The sequence below is a fragment of the Ursus maritimus genome (assembly GCF_017311325.1).
Source record: "Ursus maritimus isolate PB19 chromosome X unlocalized genomic scaffold, ASM1731132v1 scaffold_X1, whole genome shotgun sequence".
NCBI lineage: Eukaryota > Metazoa > Chordata > Mammalia > Carnivora > Ursidae > Ursus > Ursus maritimus.
Genome location: NW_024423319.1, coordinates 60,657,485 through 60,673,643, shown reverse-complemented (window position 1 = coordinate 60,673,643; position 16,159 = coordinate 60,657,485). Strand labels below are relative to the sequence as shown.

The 16,159-nt window shown below is 35.2% G+C and overlaps 1 protein-coding gene across 1 annotated transcript in view; it reads right to left on the bottom strand.

The window, feature by feature from the left end:
• The window catches only part of BRWD3 (bromodomain and WD repeat domain containing 3), a 216,465-nt gene that overhangs the window by 16,846 nt on the left and 183,460 nt on the right, over window positions 1–16,159 (bottom strand). Inside the window, exons 35-40 of the mRNA XM_040630327.1 lie at window positions 15,809–15,949; window positions 14,798–14,869; window positions 12,837–12,989; window positions 11,640–11,803; window positions 11,180–11,277; window positions 10,472–10,630 (exon numbers count right to left, since the gene is read on the bottom strand). Coding sequence (XP_040486261.1) covers window positions 10,472–10,630; window positions 11,180–11,277; window positions 11,640–11,803; window positions 12,837–12,989; window positions 14,798–14,869; window positions 15,809–15,949 — 787 coding nt within the window. The remainder of the gene's footprint in view (window positions 1–10,471; window positions 10,631–11,179; window positions 11,278–11,639; window positions 11,804–12,836; window positions 12,990–14,797; window positions 14,870–15,808; window positions 15,950–16,159) is intronic.

Sequence of the window (16,159 nt, the reverse complement as noted above, 5' to 3'; positions counted from 1 at the left end):
GGCAAAAAGGAGACCTGTTTATACTGGTTTTGGAGCATGTTGGGGGACTTCTCCAAAAATGAGGGAGCTGGAAGGAGCCGTTTTTTCCTCCCTTGTCCCCTAGCATAAACAATGGGCCATGTGCAGGATGTGGGGCTGCACAGATACTTACTACCGACCCCACTAGCACTGTACCATGCCCACAAGTTTTCCTAAGGGCTTGCCCACTCCAAGTCTGCTGGCCTGGACCCTTGACTAAGGGCAAATTATGTTAACATTGCAGGGACCCACCCAGCCACCAGGTGCACAGCTGCCAAAGCACTCCATGTTCAGCTGCTGAGCCCTGCCCTGTTGCCTGGCCATGCTGAGCCACAGACATCGTGACGCACCCAGCCACCCTGGTGCATGGAGCCAGCTGCTTTAGCACCTCAGGATTCCAACTTAAAACTAGTAGCCCAGCACAAATTTTGTGAACACCCCTGCAATGCTCCTAGTTCCCTGGTGGGCACACCACCTCAGAGCTGGCCTGCCTGGGTCCCACTAATACCAAAGAGAGTAGGCACAACTCAGAAAAAGCAGAGAGTCAGTTCGGATGACTGCACTGAAAGGAAAAGTGACTCAGACACAACAGCAGGGCATAAACAACACACAAAGGATACTCTCATGAAGGGCCAGGTTCTGGTGAACAGGGGACTCTGCACTGCAGGGACTCTTCTTCATAAAGTCACTACTTTCAAGAGCAAAAGACATAGGTGACTTTCCTAACACATAGAAACAGACAGAAAGAGGCAGACAAAATGAGGAGGAATAGAAACCTATCCCAAATGAAAGAACAGGACCAGGCCATGGCCAGAAATAGATATAAGTAACATGCCTGATAGAGAATTTAAAGCAATCATCATAAGGCTCCTCATTGGACTTGAGAAAAAAGTGAAAGACGTGAATGAGAACATTAACACAGACATAAGGAAGAACACAGCAGAGATAAAGGGTACAATACACGAAATGAGAAACACTCTTGATGGAATGAAGAGAACAACAGAAGGAGAGGAACAAATTAGTAACCTAGAAGACAGAGTAATGTAAAGTATTAAAGCTGAACCAAAGATAGAAAAAAGAATATGCAAAATGAGAATAGATATAAGGAACTCACTGACTCATCCCCAACAAAACCAACAAAAGCAGATCCACACCAAGACATATTGTAATCAAATTGGCAAAATACAGTGATAAAGATAAATTTATTTTTTTATTTTTATTTTTAAAATATTTTATTTATTGGAGAGAGAGACAGAGTGAGAGAGAGCAGGAGCAGGAGCAGGCAGGAGAGGGAGAAGCAGGCTCCCCACTGAGTGGGGAGCCTGATGTGAGACTCGATCCCAGTGACCTGAGCCAAAGGCAAATGCTTAACCGACTGAGCCACCCAGGTGCCCCAAGAGAAATTTTTTAAATCATCAAGACAAAAGATACTAACATGAAGGGAAAACCCATAAAACTAGCAGGAGATATTTCAACAGACACTTTCCTAGCCAGAAGGGAGTGGAATGATTATTCAAAGTATGGAATGGGAAAAATCTGCAGCCAAGAATACTCTATCTAGCAAGGCTATCATTCAGAAGAGAAGAAGAGGTAGAGCTTTCCTTTCAAGAAGTAAAGGAATTTATAACCATTAAACCAGCCCTACAAGAAATATTTAAGGGGACTCTTTGAGTAGAAGGGAGAGACCAAAAGTTACAATATAAAGATAAGAAACATAAGAGCAGTAAACATGAATATTTCTGTGAAAAAATCAGGCAAGGAACTCACAAGATAAAAGGATATAAAATATAACAACATATATTTAAAGCATGGGGAGAGGGGTAAAGAATGGGTCTAATCTTAAGGATTATCAACTTAACATATACTCCTATATACAGAAGAGGTTATATACAAATGTACTGGTAACCATATATTAAAAACCTCTAATAAATATGCAAAGAATAAAGAGAAATATATCACTAAAAAGTCAGCAAAACATGAAAGAGAGAAAGACAAGAAAGGAGCAGAGAAAATCTTCAGAAACAACCAAAAAAACAAGTAATAAAATGGCACTAAATACATATCTATCTATAATTACTTTGAATGTAAATGGACTAAATGCTAAAATCAAAACACACAGGGAGACAGAATGGATAAAAAAACCCAAGATCCATCCACAAGCTGCCTACAATGAGATTCATTTTATTTTTATTTTATTTAGTTATTTTGTATTTTATTGGACTGATGTACATTTCACCATTTCTGAGACTTACATAGGGCTAACATAGGACCAAGAATGTAGAGTGGGAAAGGGAGAGAGGCCATCCATAAATTTGACTAAACTAGAAAGGTACATAATTCTTTGGGTTGGAATTCAGGGAAAAACCTGCTCGGAGCTGAAGGGAGGTCCTTGGTTTCTATCAAAAATCTCCTAAAGGCTCTATTACTACAAGGGTCAGCTTATGGGAAAGCACCCAAATTGCACAAAACCCCATTAGGCAGAAGAAATGGGCAGGATAGAAGGACATGGGCTATGGGGGCAACTGGTCTGCAGCAAGGACAGACAGCTGGATTGGAGGCCACAACTCGGGCCCAGGACCTGGAGGTAGGAGCAGGCTGGGAAGAAGTCTAGAGGCAGAGGTTAGTGCATTCACCCAAAGCCTGGGCTTTCCAGTCGGTCTCTAGGATGCAGATGCTTTCTTCAGACAAGGGAGATTCATTTTAGACCTAAAGGTACATGCAAATTGAAATTGAAGGGATGGAGAAACATCTATCACACAAATGTATATCAAAAGAAAGCCGAAGTAGTGATACTTATAAAGGACAAACTAGATTTAAAACAAAGACTATAAGAAGAGACAAATAACACTAGACAATAAAGAATTCAACAAGAATATAAAACAATTGTAAATATTTATACACCTAAGATAGGAACACTCAAACACATACAATAACAACAAACATCAAGGAACTAATTGATAATAATACAACAATAGTAGGGGACTTTAACAGCGCACTTATGTGAATGGACAGATCATCTAAACAGAAAATCAATGAGGAAACAGTCAAAATAACTAACAGGCAGCCCACGGAATGGGAGAATATATTTGCAAATGATGCTACAGATAAAAGACTGGTATCCAAGATCTACAAAGAACTTCTCAAACTCAATACACAAGAAACAAATAAACAAATCATAAAATGGGCAGAAGTGAGAACAGATTCTGAAAGGATGAGGTTATTCATCCCCTAATCCATTCCAGTGGCTAATGGTTGCGTGACCTCCGGCAAAATAAGAATAATTTCTACCTAATAGGGTTTTTTGAAGATAAAATGAGGTAATATACAAAGTGCTTAGCACAATGCCTAACACATAATAAGCACATTGTTAATAATATTTTTAAATAAAAATGGATACTATTAAAAATCAAGTACTTTCAAGTTCTATTTCTTTCCCAAATTATTTACCCATTTCATTACCACATTAGAGCAAAGTTAACTATTTTTTCTTAAAAGAAAGCAAGCTCTACATCACGTGGGGCTCGAATTCACAGCCCTTAGACCAAGAGTCACATGCTGCACCGAGCCAGCCAGACACCGGTGAGCACAGCTACGTTAACTATCGCTGCAAAGCAAACCACCCCCAAATTTAACGACTTAAATTAATGGTGATTTATTTTTTCTCATGATTCTGTGGGTTGCTAACCTTACACCTAAAGGAGCTAGAAAAAGAAAAAAAAACTATAGCCAGCAGAAAGAAAGAAATAATAAAGATTACAGGAAAAATAATGGGATAGGCTGGTGATGGGTAGTAAGGAGGGCACGTATTGCATGGTGCACTGGGTGTTATACGCAACTAATGAATCTTCGAACTTTACATCAGAAACCAGGGATGTACTGTATGGTGACTAACATAATATAATAAAAAAACAAAAAAAATAAACACAATACAAAAAAAATCAATGAGGAAATAATGGCTTTGAATGACATACTGGAACAGATGGATTTAACACATATATTCAGAACATTCTATCCTAAAACAGCTGAATACACATTCTTTTCAGGTGCATATGGAACTGTCTCCAGAATAGATCATGCATTAGGCCACAAAAGAAGCCTCAACAAATTCAAAAAGATCAAAGCCATACCATGCATCTTTTCTAACCACAATGCTATGAAACTAGAATTCAACCACAAGAAAAAACTGAGGAAAGACCACAAATATATGGAGGTTAAATAACATACTACTAAACAATGAATGCTCAACTAGGAAATAAAGAAGAAATAAAAAATACATGGAAACAAATGAAAATGAAAACAGAATGATCCAAAACCTTTGGGATGCAGCAAAAGTGCTCCAAAGAGGGAAGTTCATAATAATATAAGCCTATATCAAGGTGAAAGAAAAATCTTAAACAATCTAACCTTACACCTAAAGGAGCTAGAAAAAGAAAAAAAAACTATAGCCAGCAGAAAGAAAGAAATAATAAAGATTACAGGAAAAATAATGGGATAGGCTGGTGATGGGTAGTAAGGAGGGCACATATTGCATGGTGCACTGGGTGTTATATGCAACTAATGAATCATCGAACTTTACATCAAAAAAATAAATAAAAATTAAAAAAAGAAAAATAAATGATAAAGAAACTAAAAAAATAATAGAACAGATCAATGAAACCAGGAGCTGGTTGTTTGGGAAAAAAAAATCAATAAAATTGATAAATCTCTAGTTAGACCTATGATGAAAAAAAAAGAAAGGACTCAAATAAGTAAAATCACTATCAGAGAGGAGAAATAACACCCAATACCACAGAAATACAAACAACCATAAGAGAACATTATGAAAAACTACGTATACTAACAAACTGGAAAACCCTGGAAGAAATGGATACATGCCTAGAAATATATAAACTACCACAAGTAAGAGGAAGATAGAGAAAATCTGGACACACTGAAACCAGCAAAGAAATTGAATCAGTAATCAAAACTCCCAACAAATAAAAGTCCAGAGCCAGATGGCTATACAGGGGAATTCTACCAAACAGTTAAAGAAGAGTTAACACTCATTCCCTTCAAACTACTCTAAAAAACAGAAAAGGAAGGAAAACTTCCAACTTCATTCCATGAGGCCAGCTTTACCCTGATATCAAAACCAGATAAAGACACCACTAATAAATAGAACTACAAGCCAAAACAATACCTTTGATGAACATAGATGCAAAAGTCTTCAACAAAATAGTAGCAAACTGAATCCAACAATAAATTAGAAGAATCATTCACCATCTTCAGGTGGGTTTTATTTCTGGGTTGCAAAGGTAGTTCAACATTCACAAATCAATCAATGTGATACATGACATCAATAAGAGAAAGGATAAGAACCATATGATTTTTTCAATAGACACAGAAAAAGCATTTGACAAAGTACAACATCCATTCATTATAAAAGCCCTCAGCAAAGTAGGTTTCAAGGGAACAGTCCTCAACATCATAAAGGCCATATATGAAAAACTCACAGCTAACATCATCCTTAATATGACAAAACTGAGAGACTTTTCCCTAAGGTCAGGAACAAGACAAGGATTGTCCACTCACCACTTTTATTCAACATAGTACTGGAAGTCTCAGACAAAGCAATCAGACAACAAAACGAAATAAAATTCATCCAAATAGGGAAGGAAGAAATAAAACTTTCACTATTTGCTGGTGACATGATACTGCATAGAGAAAACCTGAAAGACTCCACACACATACACACACAAAACTGCTGGAAATGATAAACAAATTTAGTAAAGTCACAGGATAAAAACATCAAAATACAGAAATCTGCTTCATTTCTATATATCAATAATGGAGCAGTAGAAAGAGAAATTAAGAAAACAATCCCATTTACAATTACACCAAAAATAGTAAGATATCTAGGAATAAACCTAACCAAAGAGGTCAAAGATCTGGACTCTTAAAACTACAAAACACTGATGAAAGTAAATGAAGATGACACAAAGAAATGGAAAGACATTCCATGCTCATGGATTGGAAGACCAAATATTGTCAAAATGTCTATAGTACCCAAAGCAATCTACAGATTTAATGCAATACCAATCAAAATACCAACAACTTTTTTTAAAGAACTAGAACAATCCTAAAATTTGTAAGGAACCACAAAGACCCCAAATAGCCAAAGCAATCTTGAAAAAGAAAAGCAAAGCTGGAGTCATCACAATTAGAGGTTTCAAGTTACATTACAAAGCTCTAGTAATCAAAATAGTATGGTACTGGCACAAAAATAGACACATAGAAAAATGGAACACAATAGAAAACCCAGAAATAATCCTACAACTATATGGTCAATTAATCTTTTAACAAAGTAGGAAGAAATATCCAATGGAAAAAAAAAAGAGTTTCTTCAATGACTGGTGTTGGGGAAACTGGAGAGTAACATGCAAAAGAGTGAAAGTGGACCACTTTCTTAGAACATACATAAAAATAAATTCAAAATGTGACCTAAATGTGAGACCTGAAACCATGAAAGTTATAGAAGACAACACAGGCAGTAACCTTTTTGACATTAGTTGTAACAACTTCTTACTATATATGTCTCCTGAGTCAAGGGAAGCAAAAGCAAAAAGAAATTATTGGGACTACATCAAAATAAAAAGCTTCTGCACAGTGAAGGAAGTAATCAAGAAAACTACATGGCAACCTCCTAAATGGTAGAAGGTATTTGCAAGTGATATATCCGATAAAGCATTAGTATCCAAAATATATAAAGAACTTATAAAACTCAACACCCCAAAACAAATAATCTAATTAAAAAATGAGAAGACATGAACAGACTTCTTCCTTGACATCAAGACATCCAGATGGCCAACAGACACATGAAAAGAGATCATCATCACTTACTGTGAGGGAAATGCAAATCAAATCTATAATGAGATACCACATCACACCTGTCAGAATGTCTAAAATCACCAACACAAGAAACACAGGTGTTGGCAAAGTTGTGGAGAAAATGGAACCCTCTTGCACTGCTGATGGGAATGCAATCTGGTTTAGTTACTGTGCAAAACATTAAGATTCCTCAAAAAGTTATAAGAAGAACTACCTTATGATACAGCAATCACACTACTGGGTATTTACCCAAAGAATACAAAAACATTAATACAAAGGCCTACATGCACCCTTATGTTTATAGCAGCATTATCAACAATACCCAAGATATGGAAGGAGTGCAAATATCCACTGAATAATGAATGGATAAAGATGTGGTGCATGTATACACACACACACACACACACACACACACACACACACACACACACACAGTGGAATATTATTCAGCCATAAAAAAGAATGAAATCTTGCCATTTGCAACAACATGTATGGAGGTAGAAAGTAACACACTAAGTAAAATATGTCAGTTAGAGAAAGACAAATACCATATGATGTCACTCATATGTTGAATTTTAGAAACAAAACAAATGAGCAAAGAGAAGAAAAGAGAAAGAGACAAATCAAGAAAAATACTCTTAATTATGAGAACAAACTGATGGTTACCAGAGGGGAGGTGGATGGGGGGGGATGGGTTAAACAGGTGATGGGGATTAAGGAGTGCACTTGCCGTGATAAGTACCAGGTGATGTATGTAACTGTTAAATCACATATTGTATACCTGAAATTAACATAACAGTGTATGTTAACTAACTGCATTTAAAATAACAATTTTTAAGAAAGGACAGCACCCGATGTGGCTGTGGACATGACACCACATGTCTATGTCCTGTTTCTTTTTTTTTATAATAATTTTTTATTATGTTAGTCACCATACAGTACATCCGTAGTTTTTGATGTAAATTTCCATGATTCATTACTTGTGTATAACACCCAGTGCACCATGCAGTACGTGCCCTCCTTAAAACCCATCACCAGCCTATCCCACTCCCCCACCCCCCTCCCCTCTGAAGCCCTCAGTTTGTTTCCCAGAGTCCACAGTCTTGTTTCTTTCATCCTCCATCCACACCTTGTACCAGCACCCCTCATCCTTCCCAGGTCTCATGCACAGTGCCCCTGAGGGAGGAAATGCAAAGCATGGGATATGTCTGATGTACATGGTCCCGTGGTGGTCTTTTTGTACACTCACCTTGTTTTATAGAAATAAATATTACTGGCCAAGTTCTCTTTCTTTGAAAAAAGAAAGATAAGAGATAACAATTGTTGGCAAGGATGTGGAGAAAAGGGAAAATTAGTATAGCCATTATGGAAATATTTATGGGGGGGTTCCTCAAAAAATTACAAATACAACTATCATTTGATCTAGTAACCCTACTTCTGGATATATAACCAGAGGAACTGAAATCAGATCTTCAAGAGATATCTGTACTCCTATGTTCACTGTAGCATTATTCACGATAGCCAAGATATGTTAATAATCTGTATGTCTTTCTACAGATGAATATAAAAAATGTAATACACACACATACACACATACACTCACAACCCACAGTGGAATATTAGCCTTTAAGAAGAAGGAAATTTTGTCATTTGCGATAACATGTTTGGAGCTGGGAAGACATCATGCTAAGCAAAATGAGGAAGACAGGGCAAGAGAAATATTGCATGTCACTTACATATATAATCGAAAACAGTCATACTCATATAAACAGAGAGTAGGATGGTGGTTGCTAGGGGCTGGAGGAAGAGGAATTGGAGAGACACTGGTCAAAGCGTATAAAGATTCGGTTATTCAGAATGAGTAAGTTCTGGGTATCTAAGGTACAGCATGGTGATTAGTTAACAATACTGTATTGTACACTTGAAATTTGCTAAAAGGAGAGATCTTAACTCTTAACACACACACAGGGTAACTATGTGGGGTGATGGATATGTTATAATTAGTTTGATCATGGTGACCATTTCTCAATGCATACATATAACAAGACATCAAGTTGTACACTTTAAATATACACAGTATTTTATGTCAGTGATATCTCAATAAAGTTGCTAAAGATAGATATCTGCTTTTAAGCCACCCAGTCTGTGGTATCATTTTGTAACAGCCCAAGCTGACTAATATAGTAGGCTAAAGACTAAGGTGATAGCAATAGAAACTGTAGACAAAGGATTTAAGTGGTATTAAAGAGTTTTAGAATTCACAAAACTTAGCAACTGACTAGATATGAGGGGTAAAAGAAGTGTTTAAGACAACTGCAAGATTTTAAGTTGGGTTAATAGAAAGATGGTGGTGGCATTAACTAAAGTAGTGAGTGCAGAAACAGAAGCATGTTTGAGACAGAAAGATGGATGATAAGCACCCAAGGAAATTATCTTAGGAAGCACTTGGAAACGAGACAGGTAGAATAAAGAGATGTTAGGGCTAGCTATGTGAATTTGGAGAGTCATCAGCATGAACATGATTGATATGGTTATTAGATTATTTGTAGAAGACCAAAAGAAAAAGAAAGACCCAAACAAACAAACAAATCAAGAAACCTGTGGGAAACTCTGCAAAAAGGAGGTAAGTACAGCCAAAGAAAAGAAACGGAAAATATAGAACTATAAGAAAAACAGAGATGTATGATAATCAGGAAAGAAACCTGTCAGTAGAGTTCCTAGAGGGGGTATTTAATAGTATGTAAAGATAGAGAAAATCAAGGAGATAGGGACTAAGAAAAGAACACTGGTTGGTTACTAAAGAGAACAGGTGATTCAGGGGAGAACAGCTTTTGGAGAGTGATGGGGTCAGAAGCCAGCCTATAAAGGATAAGGGAATTTTTAGGTGGAAAGAAAATAGAAGCAAGAAATATAAGCTATTCTTTCTAATAGCTTGACAGTGAAGGGAAGGGAAAAAAGAGAAGAAAGTGGCATGTGTAGGCAATGTGCAGCATGACTAGAGAAGAGAATAAAGATACAAAATGGGAAAAATAAAGGCACTAAATTATTTTAAGGTAATCAAATGTTTCAATATTTTTCATATAACCAATATAAAATATATCCTTAGAAAGTCAATTTTTAAGTCATTTGACAGTTCAACGGCGGTGGATATGTTACTTAATCTTTCATTAAAATTTATAAAAAATAAAAATACATTTCATATATTAAACTATATTGATAGCAAAGGAAAAAACATTCCAAAATCATTTTTAGGTAGGTCTTATATTTTTAAGGGCTATCTCAATTTTAAAAAAGGGTTTGGTTTGAAATATCTCTTCATTTAGTTTTCCCTACCTATTTATTTCATATTTTATTTTAAAAGACTAAAATATGTTTTTGAAATAGTTATGGAATCTGCTAATGGCTTGTTCCTGATTGTGGATATGAAACCCTATCTTATTCAAATTTTTTGACAACATTAAAATTGTCATTAACTATAAGGGCACGCTAATTTTTACTACCTAAATACATCAGCCAGCTTTTAAATGATTTATCTGCCATCATAAGAGAACAAAGAATAAATGTCCTGTCCATATTTATTTCCTACCTTGTTTAATTGGTAAAACTCTATTCCGAAATGATTTGGCTTTCCCTGGGTCATGGCTATTTCCACTTCGGCTATAGCCACTGAAGCTCGATGAAGAAAATGGCCCATCCAGTTCATCATCAAGTAAATATGATGAAAGGCCTTCAGCAGCATCTGAAACTTATATTTAAAAAGATTGTAATATTAATTATCATGTTTCAGGAAAATTAAACAGGTTGTTTTTAAAATGATATCTCAGTTATTTTACTCCAACATCAAACACACAAGTTGTTTGAAGAGGGAAATATGAATATTTTGAGAACAAATGTTTCATCACATCATTAAGTTTTCAAGCACAGAATGCCAGAAAAACTTGTCCAAGAAAACCACCTCCCCAGATAATGAATCCTCAATTTTCATGTTTGCAAATATGTCGTAAATGAGTGCTCTGAGATATTACAGAGTTGAAAATTATAGTCACAGAATTTTAAACCTAAGAGACTTAAAATTCATCTAGTCTCAACACTTTCATTTTAAAAATGAAGAAACTGAATTCTATGGCCTAATATCTTACCCAAGGCCACACAGTTAGAAGGACTGGGAATAAAATACAACTTTTCTACATCTAAATCCATTGCTTTTTGTAGTATAGATCATGCTGCCTCTTCTACATCCTTAATATCAGTATTAAACTGAAAATATAGAACATTGAAAACAAAAGACATTTACCGGGAGACGAGAAAGGAGAGCTAGTCCTGGCATAAGACACTGAGGTATTCTGGTCATTTTTAGGCTGCAACTTCATTTGTTTTTGCTTCCCTTTGGGACTACAATTTAAAATATATAACAATGAACATTTGTTTTTTCTATTAGCAACATATTATGATAGTATGATACAAAATCCTTAAGCTGACCAAAGAAATGCCTTATAATTTAGGTGAAATGCTTCAAATTGGTAATATGACAAAGTTGAAAATCAATCATTAAAATTAAAAAAAAATAGTTTTTGGCATAATAAAATCCACATAAACAAAGCTTTGGGTTACCACTCCATCTTTACACAAGTACAAGAGTTCTTAAAAATCTTTTTGGTCTTTGGATCTTCTCAAACTGTTCAATAAACTTTAAGAAATGAGGTAATATATACAAAATGCCTTAAAACATAAAATTCTACATCAATGTAACATACCTAGGAGCTCTGCTACTAGATAATGAACTGCTGCTGCTTCTTAGACGTTTTCTGTACCGGGGCCTTCTCCTCTTCTGACTCTGCATTCCTGACTTATATTCAGAGATGATATTTTTAATATGACTTTCAAATAAGGCAGATAATCGCAGTGTCATGCTATAGATCTGAAAAGGCAGAAATCAACTACTTTAATTATACGAAAATAAAAAGTATAAATATGCTTGGACTAGTATCAGCATTATCCTTTCAGGCAAAATATATGTGTAATTTCATACACTTGAAAAACTCTTCCTAAAGAATTAAAATAAGATATCATTATGGAACTTTATATCAAAAACTAGGGATGTACTGTATAGTGACTAACATAATATAATAAAAAATATTATTAAAAAAAGATATCATTTTCACCTAGAAATTAACAAAGATTTTAAAAGATCATATCCAATATTGGGAAGGGTAGGAAAAAGATTCGCATACATTGCCAGAGAATATTTTAACTGGAACAACATTCTAAAACAATAATTTGCATTATGTACCAAAAATATTAGAAATATAGCTATCCTTTCACAATAATTTTGCTTCTGGGAATTTATCCTAAGTAAATATTAGAGAACTGTACACACAAAATAATTATGTTCAAGAATGTTAAAGATGAAAGCCACAGCATTATTCATATAAAGTTAAAAACTAGAAACCACCTAAATCTCAAACACCAGGGCACTGGTTAAATAACCTAAAACAACCATACAGTAGAATACTACAGAGACATTAAAACTGTTTTCAAAGAGTCATAATGACATGGGAAAACGTTCATAATGTATAAGCTGAAAAAAGTCTTCAAAATATGAAACTTACAGTTTCAAATATTATAAACATATGTAAGTATATATGTAGGAAGTAAACCAAAAGTGAATATGCCTGCAGATATTAGTGAAAATTCATTTCATATGAGGTGAAAGTGGGCAAGTATATATCTAGTGCACAACTGATTTAAAAGTTAATCAGACACCAGTGATTACAAAAATCAGAAATGATTACTATTTTTTTGTTCACAGGGAAAATAAACTTCAGTAACCATGTCAGAACTGTAATATATACTTCTTTAGCGGTTTTAAAACTGATGAAAGAAAACTACCTGATATACATATATATGTAAATGCCTAAGTAATTAATCCACCTAATATTGTTTTTCCATACCCTTGACTTTTTATTAGAGGTATAAGCTTTGGAGTTGCTGAATATTTGGCGAACGTCCTTATAAAATTCCAGAGGACTACCATAATTTCCTGCTTCCAAAGTTTCTTTCACAGTGCTGAAGTCCATAGGAGTGTCTATAATATCTGGATAACCCTACAAAGAAGAATGTGCTATTAAATACACAGGCTGGGTAACAATACTACATAATACAATGGTACTGAGATTTGCATCACCAATCCACCATGAAATAAACACACTGCTTTTCAATCTGCCAATTATTTACCCCAATCAAAACCATTCATTTAAACAGTTTCTTTGGTAGCTCAGGAAAACAGCAAGGGTCTTTGGGAGAGTCTTGGCCTTCACCCTGAAATCGATAACCATATGATTCTCTCAAGAGACAGAATAGAAAATGCACAGCCACTGGCTTTATCCCTACAGAATTCAGAATTCCATTTTTTTTTTTTTAAAGATTTTATTTATTTATTCGACAGAGAGAGACAGCCAGCAAGAGAGGGAACACTAGCAGGGGGAGTGGGAGAGGAAGAAGCAGGCTCATAGCGAAAGAGCCTGATGTGGGACTCGATCCCGGAACGCCGGGATCACGCCCTGAGCTGAAGGCAGACGATTAACCGCTGTGCCACCCAGGCGCCCCAGAATTCCATTTTTTGCTTAAAGGTTGAAGCAGCCCCCAATTCCCTGGCAAAGTGTTCAATGAAGGCAGATGGGATTATTCACATATAATTAAACAGTTCCATGTCACAAATTAGCTACGTATTTCCAAGATATTCCCAGCTAAGAGGTCATTCTACCTAAAATGTCATTAGTTGAAGATCAAAGTCAAACTGGTCATGTCTGTGCCTAGCTCCTATATTTTTGCTTTTTAATGAATATGACACTTACGCTTCATTGGAGGTCTGTAGTCTCATAAATTCTGAATTAGTTTGATTTGATCAGGGAAGGGAGAAGATTCTCTCCATTTTAACCTAAATCTGTCAAGTTTAGGTAAGATATGCCTAAGTTTATCATACAGAATGAAATCTAAAATTTATACATCTATATATACCATAACCATCAATAAATACACATTTTGGAGTGAAAACCATAGTCAGTATTAGATCCCTCATCCCATTTAAAATCATTAACAATCACCACATTTCTTCCAAAGAAGCTGCCAAAGAGCCAGAAGAATGGGCAGAGGAGAAGTATTATAAAATAAGAGAAAATATTTTTCCAAGTGTAAGAGACCATGATTGCTCTTAATTAATCTTTAAAAATATTTTTGTCTTAAATCATAACAACCAAAAGTATATTCCAACATAGCATAGCTTATGAAACAAAGATTTTCATAGAGGAAATATGTTGGAACTTGTGTAATCTGACTAAAACTCAAAAGACCAAGTAAGGTTGCTGAATGAAGTCTCAGTGGGTACAGACATACTGTGCAGTTAATGTTTTCCACTCCGCTACAGTAACTTTAGATTTATAGAAACAAATAAACATGTACGCAGATGCCACAAAGAACACACTTGGAAACACGTGTTGATTTAAAAGACAAAAACATAGGGGCGCCTGGGTGTCTCAGTCGGTTAAGCATTTGATTCTTGGTTTTGGCTTAGGTCATGATCTCAGGGTCTTGAGATCGAGTCCTGTCGGGCTCCCCACTCAGTGGGGAGTCTGCTTCTCTTCCTCTCCCTCTGCCCCTACCCCCTGCTCGTGTCTCTCTCACTCTAAACAAAATAAATAATCTTTAAAAAAAAAACCTTGAAAAAACAAACCAAAAAACCCCCACAAAAAACAAAACAAAAACAACTAAAAAAATCAAAGATAAAAAGAGAGTGAGAAGAGTTGGAAAACAGCCTTACAAATTATAAAAGTTTCCTTTACAGTATGGAAATTTTAAAAATTAAAACAATGCAAAAACAACCAGTGTATGTCTTTTAAGAGACTACTAGGTCTACCTCAGAAAGAGATGGATCTTGTCTTTCTGGAGCAACTGACTCTGACGATTCTCCCTCTTGCTCTTGATGGCCCTATTAGGGTAAAGAGGATATATTGTATTTCCAGACTACTACAACAAAGTATCAAGATTTGCAATGCAATTATGATTTAAAGCTTGAAGTTCCATAAACAGGAATTAGTTTTTTACTGACTGTACTTTAAGATGAAGGAATTCTACATTCACCATTGTCCTCTACTATAAGAAACACAAGACTCATTTATTCTACTCAAACTCCCTACAAACAAAATGAGCTTTGTTGAACATAATTTTGTTTTTTATTTGAATATTTTTTCCCAACTAAAACCTGTGTATGCAGAAAATATTTATGTTCACTAATTTCAGAGGTTGGTCTGAAGCATTTCTGAAATACTGCTGTAACTTTTCTCTGAAAAAGTTGATAGATTTGCTATCTATACTAAATGGTTATTCAACACATAAATAGATAAACTCCCAAAAAAAGAATCCTATAATCTAAGTTCTCATGTTTTCATCTTTGATGAAAAGTAATATGGCATACATTGATTACTCTAAGTGATCAATCATCATGTGTTATTGGATAACACATTTAGTATAAATTAAACAGGGCTGACATGTTACAAGGGGTCTCCAGTGAGTAGAAATGTATTAGAAGTTTATAAAATTTATTAAACAAATATCCAAAATGAAAGCAGGAAGGACTGCAAGGGTATTTAGATTCAAATTTGGTTCACAACTATATAATTAACACACAAAGTACATGACCGGAATTTCAGTCATAATTAATCAAACTACCCACCTTCACAATTAAAAGATATTATACCAAAAAAGGAAGGAAGAGGAAGAAAGGAGGGAGGTAGGGAGGGATAGAGGAAGGGAGGAAGGAAAGAAGAAAGAAAGGAAAGAAGGGGAAAAGCAGCTTTTAACTAGATTTTAGCATGTACATTTGTGGGAAATTACATATTGGAAATGATTTAAACAAGTGTATGTTTACTGGGTAAGAAAGATGATCAGCTGGCTGTCGAAATGGCTCTGAGTCTTCGCGTTCATAAATGAGGCTCAACAGTTCTTTGCATTGTTTTCTCCAAGCATCAGGATTACACTTTAAAGACTGTCTTCTGCCTCGGCATTTGACCTGTAGATTTTAATAGAATTATATATAAAAGCTCTTTCCTTAACTATTCATTGATTTTCTCCTGTTTTCAAATGTTAATATAGCTACATAACATAGAGGAGCTGCTATTTAAGTTTCTCAGTTTAGACATCATTCTCCCTGACAAAAATATATATAATAAAAACTAGACAGTATATTCATGGAAATAACAAGAATTCTAGTATTCTGAAT